The sequence below is a fragment of the Taeniopygia guttata genome, chromosome 2 (genome assembly GCF_048771995.1).
Source record: "Taeniopygia guttata chromosome 2, bTaeGut7.mat, whole genome shotgun sequence".
Lineage (NCBI taxonomy): Eukaryota > Metazoa > Chordata > Aves > Passeriformes > Estrildidae > Taeniopygia > Taeniopygia guttata.
In genome coordinates this window covers 18,457,908-18,472,406 of record NC_133026.1, presented here as the reverse complement: position 1 = coordinate 18,472,406, position 14,499 = coordinate 18,457,908, and the positions used below count along the sequence as shown (strand labels likewise).

The 14,499-nt window shown below is 38.2% G+C and overlaps 1 protein-coding gene across 11 annotated transcripts in view; it reads left to right on the top strand.

Annotated features, from left to right (window-relative positions):
- SPAG6 (sperm associated antigen 6) overlaps positions 1-14,155 on the top strand; it is a 37,388-nt gene extending 23,233 nt beyond the window's left edge. For 9 of the 11 annotated variants that reach the window (XM_072925457.1, XM_072925456.1, XM_072925452.1 and 6 more), the window contains 5 exons: positions 2,244-2,396; positions 4,719-4,910; positions 6,048-6,164; positions 8,854-8,999; positions 11,203-14,155. In XM_072925457.1, the coding sequence (XP_072781558.1) occupies positions 2,244-2,396; positions 4,719-4,910; positions 6,048-6,164; positions 8,854-8,999; positions 11,203-11,269 (675 nt within the window). In that variant the 3' untranslated portion in view covers positions 11,270-14,155. The other 2 variants (XM_032746642.3, XM_030264532.4) reach the window with 2 other exon arrangements.
- The last annotated feature ends 344 nt before the right edge of the window (positions 14,156-14,499 follow it).

Here is a 14,499-nt window from a genome sequence, read left to right as displayed (position 1 = left end):
TCATTGGAAAATATGGAAATGCTGATATTATGAGATGTGTATTGAATATGAATTGGGTTAGGAAACTGGGAATCATAAAATGTATACCCAGCTACTTCATTCTATGAGATATCGGCACAGAGAGGGAGTTCTTGGCTGACAGTACTGTCAGTCCTAGATATTAAAAATATTATGAGAAAAGCCTCACAGAAGTCATGATACCAGCTACTAAATTGCAAGATCATCCTTTAACAATAATAGATGGTGTGTGTCTTCTTAAAAATCTTCAGGGGTGCTGGGATCACATTTTAATTATTTTTCCAATGACAGCGAAGGTCAAAAATTCTCTTATTTATTATTAACCTGATGGTAACTTGAGTTTGTAATTTGAGTTTGAGCATTTACAGTGTTTTTGCCCATAAGAAGGTGGGGATGTTTGGCAATGTCAATACAAAATAAATAGGAAAACCATATAATTATAACTATGGTAATCTGCCAGACCACAGAGATAATTAAAAGGCTCTAAATATGACTTTGGAATGAAATATAAGTCATGTTATTTGTGGAACACACTAATGCTGAGCATAGTAATTTCAAAATCATGATGCTAACTTAACAACTGAGAAGTGTTTAAACATGAATATTGTGCAGTTTTTTCAGCTTGCCAGTCTTTAAACTGGTGATAAAAGTTTACAGTCTTGGCACATTTCCTGCTTTCTTTCTGTATCTCATGGGCAATGCAACTTCACTTCCTCAAAAAAGTAAAGAAATTATAAAAGGGGCCCTAGAGTCAGAAGCCAGAGACCAAACTCAGGATTGCAGGTAAAGTCAGAAGAGCTTCTGGCACCGCCAGATCCTCCACACAAGAGGAGCTGGCCATGCTAGCAGCTCTCCAAAGGGGCACTCGGAAGCATCTTGGTGACTCCCAATGGGAAGTCACAATCTGTGTCTGACATAGAATGACAGAGATGACTGTCCAGCTCTGGAAACTCTATTCAAGCAATGCATGTTGCAGTAGAGACAGGCTGGTAAATTATATTTCTAGAGGATTTGGCTGTGTCATTTGAGACTCTTGACTTTTGGATCTCAACTCTCTAGCTGCATATGCAGTAAAATTAATGCGAAGGTCAGCAGCAGAGGGACTTAGAGCGAGGGCTGAGGGACACGGCAGGAGCTCTGCACATCCAGGTGCACAGGGCTGTATCCAGATACAGGACTTGGTTGCCACTGGCTGTAATTCACAATCATGTGAACAGATTTTCCTAAGTACTAACTGAAAGCTTTATCTGGCTGTTTCATGAAGAAAACAATCCCCTTTTAAAGGCTCTAAAACAAAGGTGGATTTCATATTTATGGAAATCAACTGTATTGGGAATTCATGTGCCTCAGTTTTGTTCATTTAATTTTGACTTTTAAGAACACATTCCTTTTGCTTTGGAATCTGTAGGGAGAATGGGATATACCTAAAAACATGGAAGAAAATAATTATTATAATATGAAATAATTTTGATTTCTATGCATTATTAATATCATACATGTTCTACTGCTGCATCTCAAGTGGTGTGACAAGTTTTCTTTTGGTAGAAACCCATGTTGCATTAGCTTTATTATAATTTATAATCAAGGCTATGTAATTTGGCATTCTGGGGCAGACTCCATTACCCACCAAGTGTGTTCCCTGGACACTTCCCTCAGAGAATGCTAACATGGCAGAATGTTGCAGCCAAGTAGGTTTTGCACATCCAGAACAGTTGTCCTTGCCTTCAAGCCTCGGCATGAGGATCCACAAAGGATTTGATGCCACAGAGGTAATTTAGAATGCAGGGGAGTGGAGGAATGGGCCTTTGCCTCTGTCACTGCACAGAACATAGGATGTTAGTTTGGGAATGAGGGGCCACTAGGATGAAACAGTATCTGGCTCATTAGGTGCATCTTTAAGATCAGTCATGTGATAAGCTGTCATTTGCATATTTCTCTGATATGTGATGATGGAGTTGAGAATATGCCATTTGTTGCTATACAGCATCAAGGATTCAGAGCTCTGATTTCCTTGCAGTTAAGTCAATCAAAAACACAGTAGCAAATTAGCCTCGTTCCTCAAAACTTGATGCTGCGCTTAGTTCCCAACAGTCTGTATGATATGTCACCCTCATTCCAGCTTTATTTTGTAAAACAGGAGCAATACATTAAAAGGCTTCTCTGATGTGGTTCTTTCTGCCTGTTGAAACTCCAGAGTATCTAATATCTTCTGTTTATCTTTTCAGCTTTCACAGCTTATAGTAAATTCAGGCGGAGTTGCTGCTGTGATTGATTGTATTGGCAGCTGCAGAGGGACTGTCAGACTGCCTGGCATCATGACACTTGGTTATGTGGCGGCTCATTCAGAGAACCTGTCAATGGCAGTGATTGTCTCCAAGGTTAGCTATCACTTTGTTGCCTTCCTGTAGTTCTTCAGCAGTATTCTTTGGTACAGATACAAATTAACATAGGCAGAGAATGTATTTTGTGACAGGATTATATACTTGCTCTCGATGAATGCACTTTCTCCTAGTATTGCTGCTTTCTATGACTGAAATTCTGTGGCAACCTGATAAAAGGGTGTCTTTATGGTGTTAAACCTTTTACAAAACATCGTGGATTAGTTGGTATAACACTGCGTGACTTTTCTGTGTTGCAATTGCATGGGTACAGAAAATGTCACTGAATTTCTGTAGTCTGCTTCCTCTTAAAATGTGTATTTGTGGCTGCATCAAAAGCTTCTTTGGAACAACTGTGTTTAATGGCATTTTCTTCATTGTACAAGCCTGGCTCTGCTACTACTGCTGGAGTATCTTGCAACAGCGATCTTCAGACTTGAAAAGAGCTCAGTATGTAATGTGGCTTGATTCAGTTGTGCAAGTGACATTTCAAATTAGTAAAGTTATACATTTTCTGGTTTAAATAAATTCTGCTGGGTACTGATATAGAAGAGGGAAAATTTGCAATGTTTACAATAGGTGAAATTAGTGTCTGGCTTAGTAGTCTGATGTAAATAATGCCAATTAATGACAGAAAGAAGGAAACAGTTTCATTAACATTTTTGACCCATTTTCACACTGTGGCAATCATTTAAAACAAAACAATATAAATAAAGGAACAGAAATGTCTTCTAGTAGAAATGCAAGTTGGAAAATGGAAGCTGCTACAACATAATATAGTATGCAGGGCAAGTAGGAGCGATCAAAAAATGCTTTTCTGTATTTTGAAGCTAAAGAAATAGATGCTTTTTTCTTTTTTTCTTGCCACCTCTGGAGGCCCTTCTTCTCTGGATGTGTCTCTCTTTCCACTTTTAGGAATGCCTAGAGCAAATATGCTCCTGCTTTTGAGTGCTTGACATTAAGTGGGATGAAACCAGGACTAAGTTCTGGAGGAAGCCCCTAAATTAGAATTTTGAAGAATAATAATGATTCCTATCATAACTGAATGGAACTGCTGTGAGAGCTGTTGTAGGCATCTGGGCAAACTTTGATGAACTGAAATATGTTAATGAATGATCTACAAAAGAAATAATAATAAACCCAAATAAACCCAAAACCCATTAAAAAAAAAAAAAACTGCTTCAGAGGAAATTAAGCTTGTGGAGGGGTACATAGTGCTGAGGACGGGCCTTGGTAAACTGGAACCATTTGAAAGAAATGCACTGTGGCATAACCATATGTACTTAGACACTGATGATATTATGATGTAAAGTGATAGTTCCATTCCATGGTACTCTAACCTGGAAAGGATGGATTTCTAACAATGATTTTTGGGATCATACTAGACAAACACTTCATTGTGGTCTTCTGCTGTAATGCAGTGGCAAAGCCACCCACAGTTTAGTCCTTTTTGGTATGAAAGAGTAGAAGATGAAGCATTATTGGAAAAGAAAAGTTTATCTATTTGTTTTAGTAATATGTATAGTTCCACTGTCTGTATTTGAAAAGTATATTGGGGAATAACCCAAAACAACAAAGCAGAAAACTGTGCAGAAAAGAGTAAAGAAGGATTCATGGGATGGAGAAAAAGGTTTTTTGGATAGAGGTTTAGTAGCTTTGCCTTCCCTAAAGTAGCATGGAATGTTTCCTGTTGGAGTGTTTTGGTATAAAGTACCAGCTACTAAGTAGTTCTGGAGAAAGTATAAAGACTCTGAACTGGCACAGCTTTAGTAAGAGCTGGATGTGGGACCTCCATCTCTTGATGTCTGCAAATCAGGAGTGGAAACCCTTCTTGAAGTGATTGGGTGAGTCACACATGAACTGCTGGACTCAATAAGAGGTTGATAAGTTGAAATTTAGTCCTGTGGATAGCAAAAAAAGAAAGACTCAGTGATTGAGCACTTCTGATCTTAAACTGATATCACAGATTCATAAGCGCTCAAATTCTTTTATTTTCAGTCTGAGAAAAACTGCCACCTTTACTCAGTACAGCCTGAATTATGTTGTGTATTCTTTTTATACCTTAAATTTGCATGTTTGTCCAAACCGCTTTCTGACTTAGAACATTGAATCTGTTTCTTTTTAACTATATTTATTAAGATTTATTAAAAATTCTTGCTAATCATGATGCTGTAAACATATGACACCATTAGCATGCATCCTCTTACAGTTTTTTTTAGGAGAGTGTAAATAGAGAAACATTTTCTAACTATCGGTATCTGTTTCGCATTGTCGTTCCCTGGTCTACATTTGTAAAGGTTGTGCTTTTGATTAATGCTACAGGGAATACCACCACTGTGTGTCTGCTTGATAGAAGAACATGAAGATCATATTAAGGCAGCAGCTGCTTGGGCCTTGGGACAGATTGGAAGACACACTGCTGAGCATGCACGTCATGTTGCAGTAGCAAACGTGCTGCCCACACTGCTTGATATCTTTGTGGACACATGCAGCTCAGAAGATCTTAAAGTGAAAGCAAGTAGTTTTGTAGTATTTGCAGTGTGGTATATTAATTGTAATCAAGATATTTAAGTGCTTAAAAACGACTAAATTATATGTGTTTTAATTGGTGCTCATTGAATCACAGCTTTCCTGGGTGCAGTGTCTGAAGGCTGTGTCACTTATTAGGGGACTGGCTGGTCCTAATGCATGTGGACGTGGTATATACCAAATCATTTGCTACAGCCACCACAGCAAATCCCTTATTTTTTTCCCAGTTTAGATCAGAGTTGCATAGACCCATATTGCTGTAATTTCTTGTGACTCATTTCTAATGATCCGCTTCTTTTTTTGCAAGTATAAGCTCTTGTAGAAAACATTACAGTCCTTGTAATAATTTTGCCTACACTTTTATTATTACAATAAAACTGTAACAGCTAATCAAGGTTCTGCTTTTTAAAACATGCAACTGCCCACATTTAGGGCCTTTCCTTGTGTGGGAGCCCATAGAGTTGCAGTTTAGTAAAGTGTACTTCTGAGCAACAGTAAGATCTCCCATGCTGCACTGTGCTTCTGCACATTCCATGTACCTTTTATATAGTAATTTCCAGTAGTCCCAAAAATATTGAAGCCAAATTAGCTGTACCTGTAATCCTGACCAAGAAGGTCACTACTGCTTATATCAGTCAACATTGAGTTTGTTTTCAGAAATATGCACCAATGCACAATTGTTTCATTTTCTCTTTTCCCCCCTGCCTGGACAGTACTGCACTTTGCTATCCCAGACCAGCAGCCTCTCCTAGTAAGCCACTTCTAAAATACAATCTTTTAAAATATATGTTTTGATTTAACTTTCTTATTATATTAGAGTATTTCAATTTACCTAAAGGGTCTACTCCAGCTTTCATTATAGTCAAAGGAAAATTGCCCTTGCTTTGACTGTAGATAACGTAATAATAATATGATGCACTGTAGGTTTTGAGGTTTAATAAATCTAAGTAGAGAATTGATTCTTCATTAAGTGACCTGATAGATATCATAGTTTCTATTCAGAAATTGCTTATTGAAAATTCTGATCAATTTGCTTTTTTGATCAGACTTCAGTGATATATATGAATTCTCGTTGTTTTTGTTGATATCTTACTACAGAAAGTTTATTTTGCATTTCAATAGGCTAAGAAAGCCTTAAAGAACATTCTTCAGAAATGCACGTATCTTCCAGCACTTGAACCACTGCTTCATGAGGCCCCTCCCAGTATTATGAAGTATATTATTGGGCAGTATAGTAAGGTAAGAAAAGGCTCTTCTTGGTGAGTAATATGTTAATTGCTAATTGCTTCCCATTTAACCACTCTAAAGGTGTTGTTTTCTCAGGATCCTCAAGCATCCCCTTCCAAAACAGTTTGGATCCTGTTCTTTTGTCTTATACAGCCGGATACTGTTTCATTTGGAATCTGCCATAATTCATTCTAAGACTGGAAAAACAGTTTCTTATAAGCAAGGTGTTTTTTTCTTCCTTGCCTCTTGAGATTAAGTGGAATATTAACTCACGTGCAAGTATTTTCGCTGAGCCAATGTATCACATAAATCCCAGTCACATCTGTTTTAGATAAACTACAAGCTATCTGTACAGCAGTGACTTAAGTCATATATTTTACAACAATATAGACTTCACTCCTTTTACCCTGATTAATTTTCAGTCACAAATAAGCGTGAAAATTCCAAATCCTTTTTCATGCCCCTCAAAAATTTGCAAAAAGTTAGTTGTTAAATACATTGTTGATTTGAATGCAGCATGTAAAAGTGATACAATTTATTAAACATATTTAAAATTTTTAAGTAACTGGGAGACTTGCAGTGTCTGTCATGTTCAACTTGTGTTGGGAATCCTGTTCAACTATAGACTGTGTTTTGTGCAATACTCTGCAGTGTAGCCTGTTAGCAGGGTATACCAAGCTCTGTTGGTGAGATGTTCTTTCTGGAAATGGCCAAGTAAAACACTCTGTTCTGATTATGACAGACCTGGAAGCACTTCTGTTGGTAGTGCAGATTCTGATTACATTGCCACAGTTTCATTTGTCCTGTCTTCTTGGTAAGGCTGTTCAAAGACTGGAGATTTGCACAGAATCCAGCCCCTTTTGCTTCTTCGTTCTGCCTGGAGCTCTTAATCAGCCAAGTGCATAGCAATTGGTTATCCAGTGTATATTTGAATGTTGCTTGCTATTGAAATGGTTTTGTGCCCTTCATATCAGCTGATACTTTGTTTCATTTTTCTCCTTTGCCTATATGTTATTAAACTATACTTGTCTGGCATTTGTTCTTCTGAAATATGCTCTTAAAATTAAGTTCTCTGTAGTAAAAGCATTTTTCTCTCCTGTACCATAGCTTGGGAATTTCCTATTCTTAGAGCTGTGGTCTGTTACTTCCGTGGGCTTATTTATGGCACAGTAAAAGCCTGATTTCCAAGCTGTGCTTCAAAATGGGGTGCTATTTGTTTTTTGTTCTGGACTGTGCATTTTAGCATTAACATTTTCAGAGTTTGTGCAGTTCTGTGCTGTCTCAGGTTGGACTGGGGGAAGAGACTGTGTCTTAGAGGTGCTCTCTCTCTTTAGGGCCCCTTCCCAGAAAGTTTTCTGCTGTCTTATCCAGCCTGGAAGTCACAGTGTGGAGGAGGAAGGCAGGGAAAGGGCCATATCCTGTCTCCTTGCTAGTTCCTCCTTGGCAGTTCTTGTGGTGGGAGATATGTGAAAACAGACGTCTGTTCAGTTCCCACAATGAAGAAAATCGCAGTTGTTGCTGACACTTCTGTGGAGCATATAATAAGAGAAGTCTTTGTGCTCTCCTGCTTTTTCTTTACCTGTCTTTTGATTTTGTGCAGCATAGAGGAACCGCAGAAATGAAGGTTGTTTGCCTGTATGCATAGAAGAAATTTAGTTATTTTTCTTCATCCTTTTAGGCATTCCCTTCCTCATTTGAGGCTCTAGTTTTACACTGAAATACAGTCAAATTTATGACTTAATGTCTGACCATTACGTTTTTTAAGTCTGAAGCTTACAAAATGCTTTTGCCCTCATAATCTATAACTCAGAGTTGATTTTAAACGCATCTGGTTTTGCTGTAGATGCAGCTGACATCTTGCATTATCTTTCTATCTTTCTTTTTCTCTATTTTTTTTTTAATAATATTGCAGCCCTATGGGCCTATGGACTACATGCTGTCATTCTCCCTTGCCTGGCCCAGCCCCCACTTCCCTCCCTCCCTCCCTGCCGTCCTCTGGACAGAGCTGCGTATTGGCATCACTCAGGGAGCACAGAATGTTATTGTCTGATCATTTCTGCTTCTCATCCCCTTTGGCTGCAGAAACTTCACGTTTATGCTTTGTGTGTGTGTTTGTAAAAGGCTTCCATGGCTACACAGTGTGTTAAAGGATTTTAATATCTAGGAATTTAATAGTAGCATGTAATGCTTCAAGGCTGTATTGTTCACTTGCAACAATTCTCAGTATTGTTTTCATGCACTAATCTATACTAGATCATTATAATGATATAAAATTCAGCTCTACAATTAAACTGTGGGAATTGACATAAAAGACCTGAATAACTTGGTTTAAGTGGAACAGATGCTGTTGTTATTCCATGTTAGTGTTCTGTTTTGATTATCTATTTATTCTCTGCAATCTTATTGTCTCTGTAGGAATAACTGAAGAAATATTATTTATGTAAGGATAAATATTAAATTCATTATTTTATATATGTTATGTATTAAAGTACATGATAAATTATGTTGTAATTATAAAGGGCTGGTTTCTGTTTTTTTTTTCCCTATACAGCTGGGTGTTATAATACAGTAGTCATTACAGATGTTGTTTCTTGGATTTTCCATTTTATCTGTCCTCTGAATTAAAAACAAATAAGCAATATATAAGCCTAGTAGCATACAGATTAATTTAAAAAATTTTAATGTACTATTCTGTGTGTAGGTGTTACCACATGATAGTAAAGCACGTCGTCTCTTTGTAACAACTGGTGGACTTAAAAAGGTTCAAGAAATACAAGCAGAACCTGGGTCACTTCTTCAGGAATATATCAACACTATTAACAATTGCTATCCAGAGGAAATAGTAAGGTAGGGAAAATGAAATGTAAAGATTTTATACTTGTTACATTGTTAGATGTTTTTCACAGGAACAACACAAAAGAAGGATTTAAAATAGTAATTTAATTCCTATGTGGATTGTGGTTTTAATAAAACCAAAGCATAACATTTGGTTAATTGCTCCAGCAGTAACACAACCTCTGGACACATACATTAGAACGCTTTCTCTTTTTGTATTTGGAATCAAATTTCTTTGTCTGTCAACAAAGTCCAAATAATCAGGCTCTTGAAGGAAGGTGTGACAAAAAGTCAGTCCTGCACTGCACAGATGGACTCTTGAGTCTTCAGTATTCACTCATATTTATGAATGTCTGTGGGATATTTATTTTGGTAACTTATTTGTGGATTACTTAAGCTCCAAAATACAGGTATTGGTAAATCTTTGGTTGCATCCTTGACTTTCCTAATAGTGTGTCTGAACTAGAGTATTCAGAGGCTCCTTTGAAACTTCCTCTGATGTACAGAGGGTCCAGAGGCTCTCCTGCACAGTTGATCTGCCCACAGCTGCCCTTCCTCCCTGAGCCTCATCAAAAGGCTTAAATGTTATATAAAAGAACCATACACCAGCTGTCTGCACCAAGTTGAACTTTGCCCTTAATGAATACAGAAACACTATTAAATAGCTTACAGTCAAAATGTCACCATCCTAAATTGTAATAATGAGAGAAATGCCCTCCTAGATTCTAGATATCCATTTACCAGTCCTTCACTTCATCAGCACATCAGAAGGATGTTGTACTCATGTACTCCCTCTACAGGCTCTGAAAATCTGCATCATCAATTTTAATTATAGCAGCAGAGTTCTTCAGCTAATAGTAGCTAGAAACTAAGTCTCACAAAATGAAGCCCTGTTTGTCTCCACAAAGGAAAACCAGTGGCTGTCAAATGGGTAAAAGCAAAGTCATAAAGAAATTTTATTCTGTAGCTAGTACTTCAGAGGGAAACAGGAATTTGTTTATGCTTTTCTGGATATTAATAATGTTTTTTTGTTATAGCTATTTTTTCCTCCTGTAAATGAAAAAAGGTTACTCATCTATCCTGGGATGTAATAAAGGAAAAGGCCCCTCTGAGCATCTCTTGCTTGCCTGTCTGTGCTTCTGCCTGATGTTGGTTGTGCTGCCTGAGGCACAGTAGCTGTGATAGAATCCAGCTCTGGATTTGTCCTGGAGACCTGTTATTTTAGGCTGTTTGCAGACTGAATACAGTAATGCATTGGAAAGTTAGCTTTACAAATCACAGAACTATTATGAAGTTTAAAAAGAGTTTAATTATGCAGAAGTTATTCAGAAAAATGAAAATTAACAAGGTAAATAGATTTTCCTTCAAGGGAAGGCACTAGGGATGGTTTTTGAGTATTTTTTGGGCCTACATTACATGGAGGTGTGTTCTTCTCTCTTTATAGTTGAAGCTTTCAGGGTTCAGAGGTGGCCATTCACATGCCTGCAAAACTAAAAATATACGGAGATGTATGTTTTTAGAATAATACAGTATTAAATTTCAGATACTCTTAACTTGGAAAAAAAGAACTAAATGCAGCTTTGATGCTTGCCTATTGGATGCATGTAGTTGGTCCATTGTGGAAAGCCAGCTGAATGATAGCAGGACAAAAATGGCACCGTAGAGTCCTATAGAGTCCTCTAATGAAAACCTCCGGATAATGTCCATCCTTGAATGGCATTAGAGAGAGAAATTCACTGCGACATTTATTTTAGTTCCAGAACCAGCGTCCCTCTCATGGATGTAGGCTTCATGTGAGTTTCAGGGTGTGTGCTTATGTCTGACAAACAGCAGCAGGCTATTGTCATTTGCAGCCAACAGTTCTCTGTAAACTCATGCTTTTTTGTTAAAGGCCATAATTCCAAAAGAAGCCAGCACCTACATTTCTCAGTAAAGACAATGCTTATGGCAGCTGAAGCTGAACCTATCTAAAATGTAGCTGCTTAGCTACATGCCTTAAAAGAAGCTAAATATATTTTTAAAAATCTGACTTCCAAGTATAAATGATAATGGACATTGAAAAGCAGGTTGTTAAAACATTGTAGGGGAGTAACTGTAGAGGTCCTTGACTGGTGTTTAATTTTTTCCTGATCAGTAGAAATATGCAAAGTGTTTCATTACTTTGCACAGAACATGCCTTATAGTCTAACACACAAACAAAATGTTTCTCTTTCAGGTACTATTCCCCTGGATATTCTGAGATGCTTCTGGAAAGGGTGGAAAATTACCAACCAGTATTATAAACTTCAGGGTTTTATTAGAGCTGCATTTCACATTTACACCTTTATGACTGTAATACAAATACAGCTGTTGAAAACCTTGCTTGATTCTCAAATCTCTTTCTACTGTTTGAACTACTGAAAAAGCTCAGCAGTTCTAGCAAGCTACATTTTGTTCTTTATAAACTTGTTTGTCTCTACGTTTTTGTTCCTTTTTGTTTTTTTTTTTTTTAACATTACTACCAGGTATTGCCACATATATGAATGGAATTTGATGCAGAAGTGATGATTTATCACAGAAGCTTTTTTAGAATCAGTAATTTCCTTTTCCTTCCACAAGAAAAGTTTGTTATCTCATTCAAATTTTAGCCTTCTCAGTACTTACTACCATTTTCCCCTTTTGCCTTTGTATATTGTTTAAAGCTTCCCAGGCTTGATGAGGGGAAAAAAGCTGGCCCCTGTGTTCTTTCTAATTATGGAATTCTTTCTGCACTGAGATATCTCCTACTGCTACCTTTGAGGAAGTAAAATGTTATTATTTTACATGTCCAAACATGTTAGTAGCAGCTAAACAAAGAAATAATCAGAGATGAAGATGATACAAGGGCTGAATGATGATACAAAGGCATGATATGGTGATGTGGTGATCCTGGCCTGGTAGATATTACATCTTCTGCTAAAGTCCTCCTAATTAAGGCAGGATACTCTGTGAGGATAGGGGCAATACACTGTTTGGCCTGTGCATGGTTGTTCCTCTTGAGAAGGACAGAGTGAACTCAGAACTTCCACGGAGGTGAAGGGAAGGACCCTGGGAGTTTTGGTTCTGCGGGGTCAGCGGCACATTTGCGTGGCTCAGAGGAGAGAAGGTTTGCTTGGCTGCAGGAACACTGTTAGCAAGGTTCTGAGCACATTCAGAGGAAATCTGAGGACACTTAGGTCGCACTGATTGGACTGATGGGCCTAAGGTGGCTTAGGATTTATCCTTCAAGAGCTGAAGAGCTGAGCTAAAACACATTTGGAACTTAAGTCTTGAAGCTGCAGATCACATTGATGTAGAGGTATGAGCGCTTTCCCTTCTGTAGAACATCCTGAAATTATTTTTACCTTCTTTTGGAGAGTGAAAAGACTTTTACATTCTGCTTACTCCTCTGCTGTATCGCACAGCAAACAACCCTCTAGTCTTCCCTAATATGTAACTGTCATATACCATTTTTTGTTCTAACCATTTTTCTTTTTCTCATTTGCAGCAGTTTGGGGGGTGTAGTTTTTTTGTTTTGTTTTGTTTGCTTGTTTTTTGGTTGTTGTTTTGTTTTGTTTTTCATTTTTCCCAAAGACTACTAAACAGTGTTTCTGGAATGGGATATGGAAATACTGGCAGCCAAAAGGAAAGACAACATTTGAAAACCTCCACTGTAGAGAAACTTACCTACTTTCTTAAACATATAGCTGAATGGGTTTATAAAAGAAGGATAGTCTCATCTATTACTTGTAAAGCAGGAGCAGAGACTGATTGCAGTTGGAAATTATTTAGAGTGGCTTTTCTTTGCTGAATTACAAATGACTAATTTTTTATTCTTGTCAGCATATTTTTCAACAGTTCACAAAAATATTAGTGGGCTATCCTGTGTTAAAATTTATTTCTACAGAGGGCTGTGCTCCTGCTGTGAAGTACTTAGTGCTCTCAGACTCTGCTTTTCAGGAGGACCAGGGGATACACAGTACCTTACTGTATGGAGACTGAGACAGAAACTGTTGGTGTCATGAATGTTAGTGTAGAATCCACACCCAATGGGTTCTTTCCTTAGCCCACAGCTAAGTGAAAAGCCTTGGAACTGATTAGCTTCTACCAAATGCCTTTTTTTATTTTAGTGTTTATATTCTGACATTAATGCTAGGATATTGTGGCACTATTAATGCTCGTGGAAAAACTTTGAGACTCTTAACGAGATTGTTGTTAAGAGTAATATTCAGTAATTTTCTCAGGCGCATTGTGGATATTTAAAAGTCAACTCTTTTACAATCTCTGAAACAAAATGCAACGGAAGGGCTTCAAGACATTCTCGAAGGATCTGTAGCCTCTGTTTTCCCTAAGAGAGCAGAAGTGGTGCAGAGGGCTGTGTGCAGATGGGAGGCAGCAGAGGCATGGAGCTGTGTGTCCCCAGAGCTGCCTCGTGTGCTCGGGAGCACCCCCACCCCACACAATGCTAATGTATATGTTTTGTGCAAAGAGGCTTCAGTCCCCTGACAAATGTGCTCCTGCTGTGTCACACTGTGCTACACTGTAAGGATTCCACAGGGTTAAATTTCAATGCCTAAACAATTTGTTCACAGTCTTTTCACAGTCTTTTTCTGATTCCTGACAAAGGAAATGATTGCACAAGGCAAACCTTCAAAGCGATCTGATTGTGTAGAGCACAATCTAAATCAGACCTAGCATAAATACATCTTTACATCCCTGGGCAGCTCTGGCCTAGGCCAGTGGCTGTTTGGCCTCTTGTTGCAGAATTCCTGGACGATGCCACATCCCATTAGGCTGTGGCAGTGCAAAGTCCTCTCCCACGTCGTTTGAGACCCTGGCAGTTCTGTGCTGGCAGGCTGCTGCTTCTCTGCCTTGCACAAGCAACTTGTGGCTGGAGGCTTCCCTGGAGGTACCTGTCTACACAAGACAGATCTAGCCCTTCACAGCAGAAGTGTTGCTAATTTGTATTTTACTAATGTAACTATGGCAAGAGTTGCATTTTCCTTGTCATGTTTCACAAGGTGTTTCTTCAGTGTTTCTACTCCATCCTCTCATTTGGTTTAAGTCATCATCTAAAACTATATTAATGTTTGTAATAACTGCTCTGACAGGCTTCAAGTGTGTATCATTTGTCTCAATTTTGTATAATAAAATATAGATTTGCATTTTAATTCCTTCAAATGCTGTTTTCATGCAAGTGTGTGACTGTGGTGCTAGAGAAGATGAACAACAGGCTCATTTTGCAGCTTGGCCCCTACACTTGCCTTTGGATGTTTGTCTCAGCTTACCACTCAACAGTGCCTACTTTGGAGCTTAGGACATACAGGCATTTCAAGTAAGAGTCCCTCTCACAGAGGTGGCTTATTAAGACACACAAAGATTATTGAGCCAGGGCTTTGGCAGAAATAAATGTAAGCCCTTAAATCATTTTGCCTGTTCCTTTGACTGCAGCATTGGAACTTTTCAACTCAAGTCTCTAAAGATCTTCTTTGGGGGCCTGAGCCATGAGTTCTGT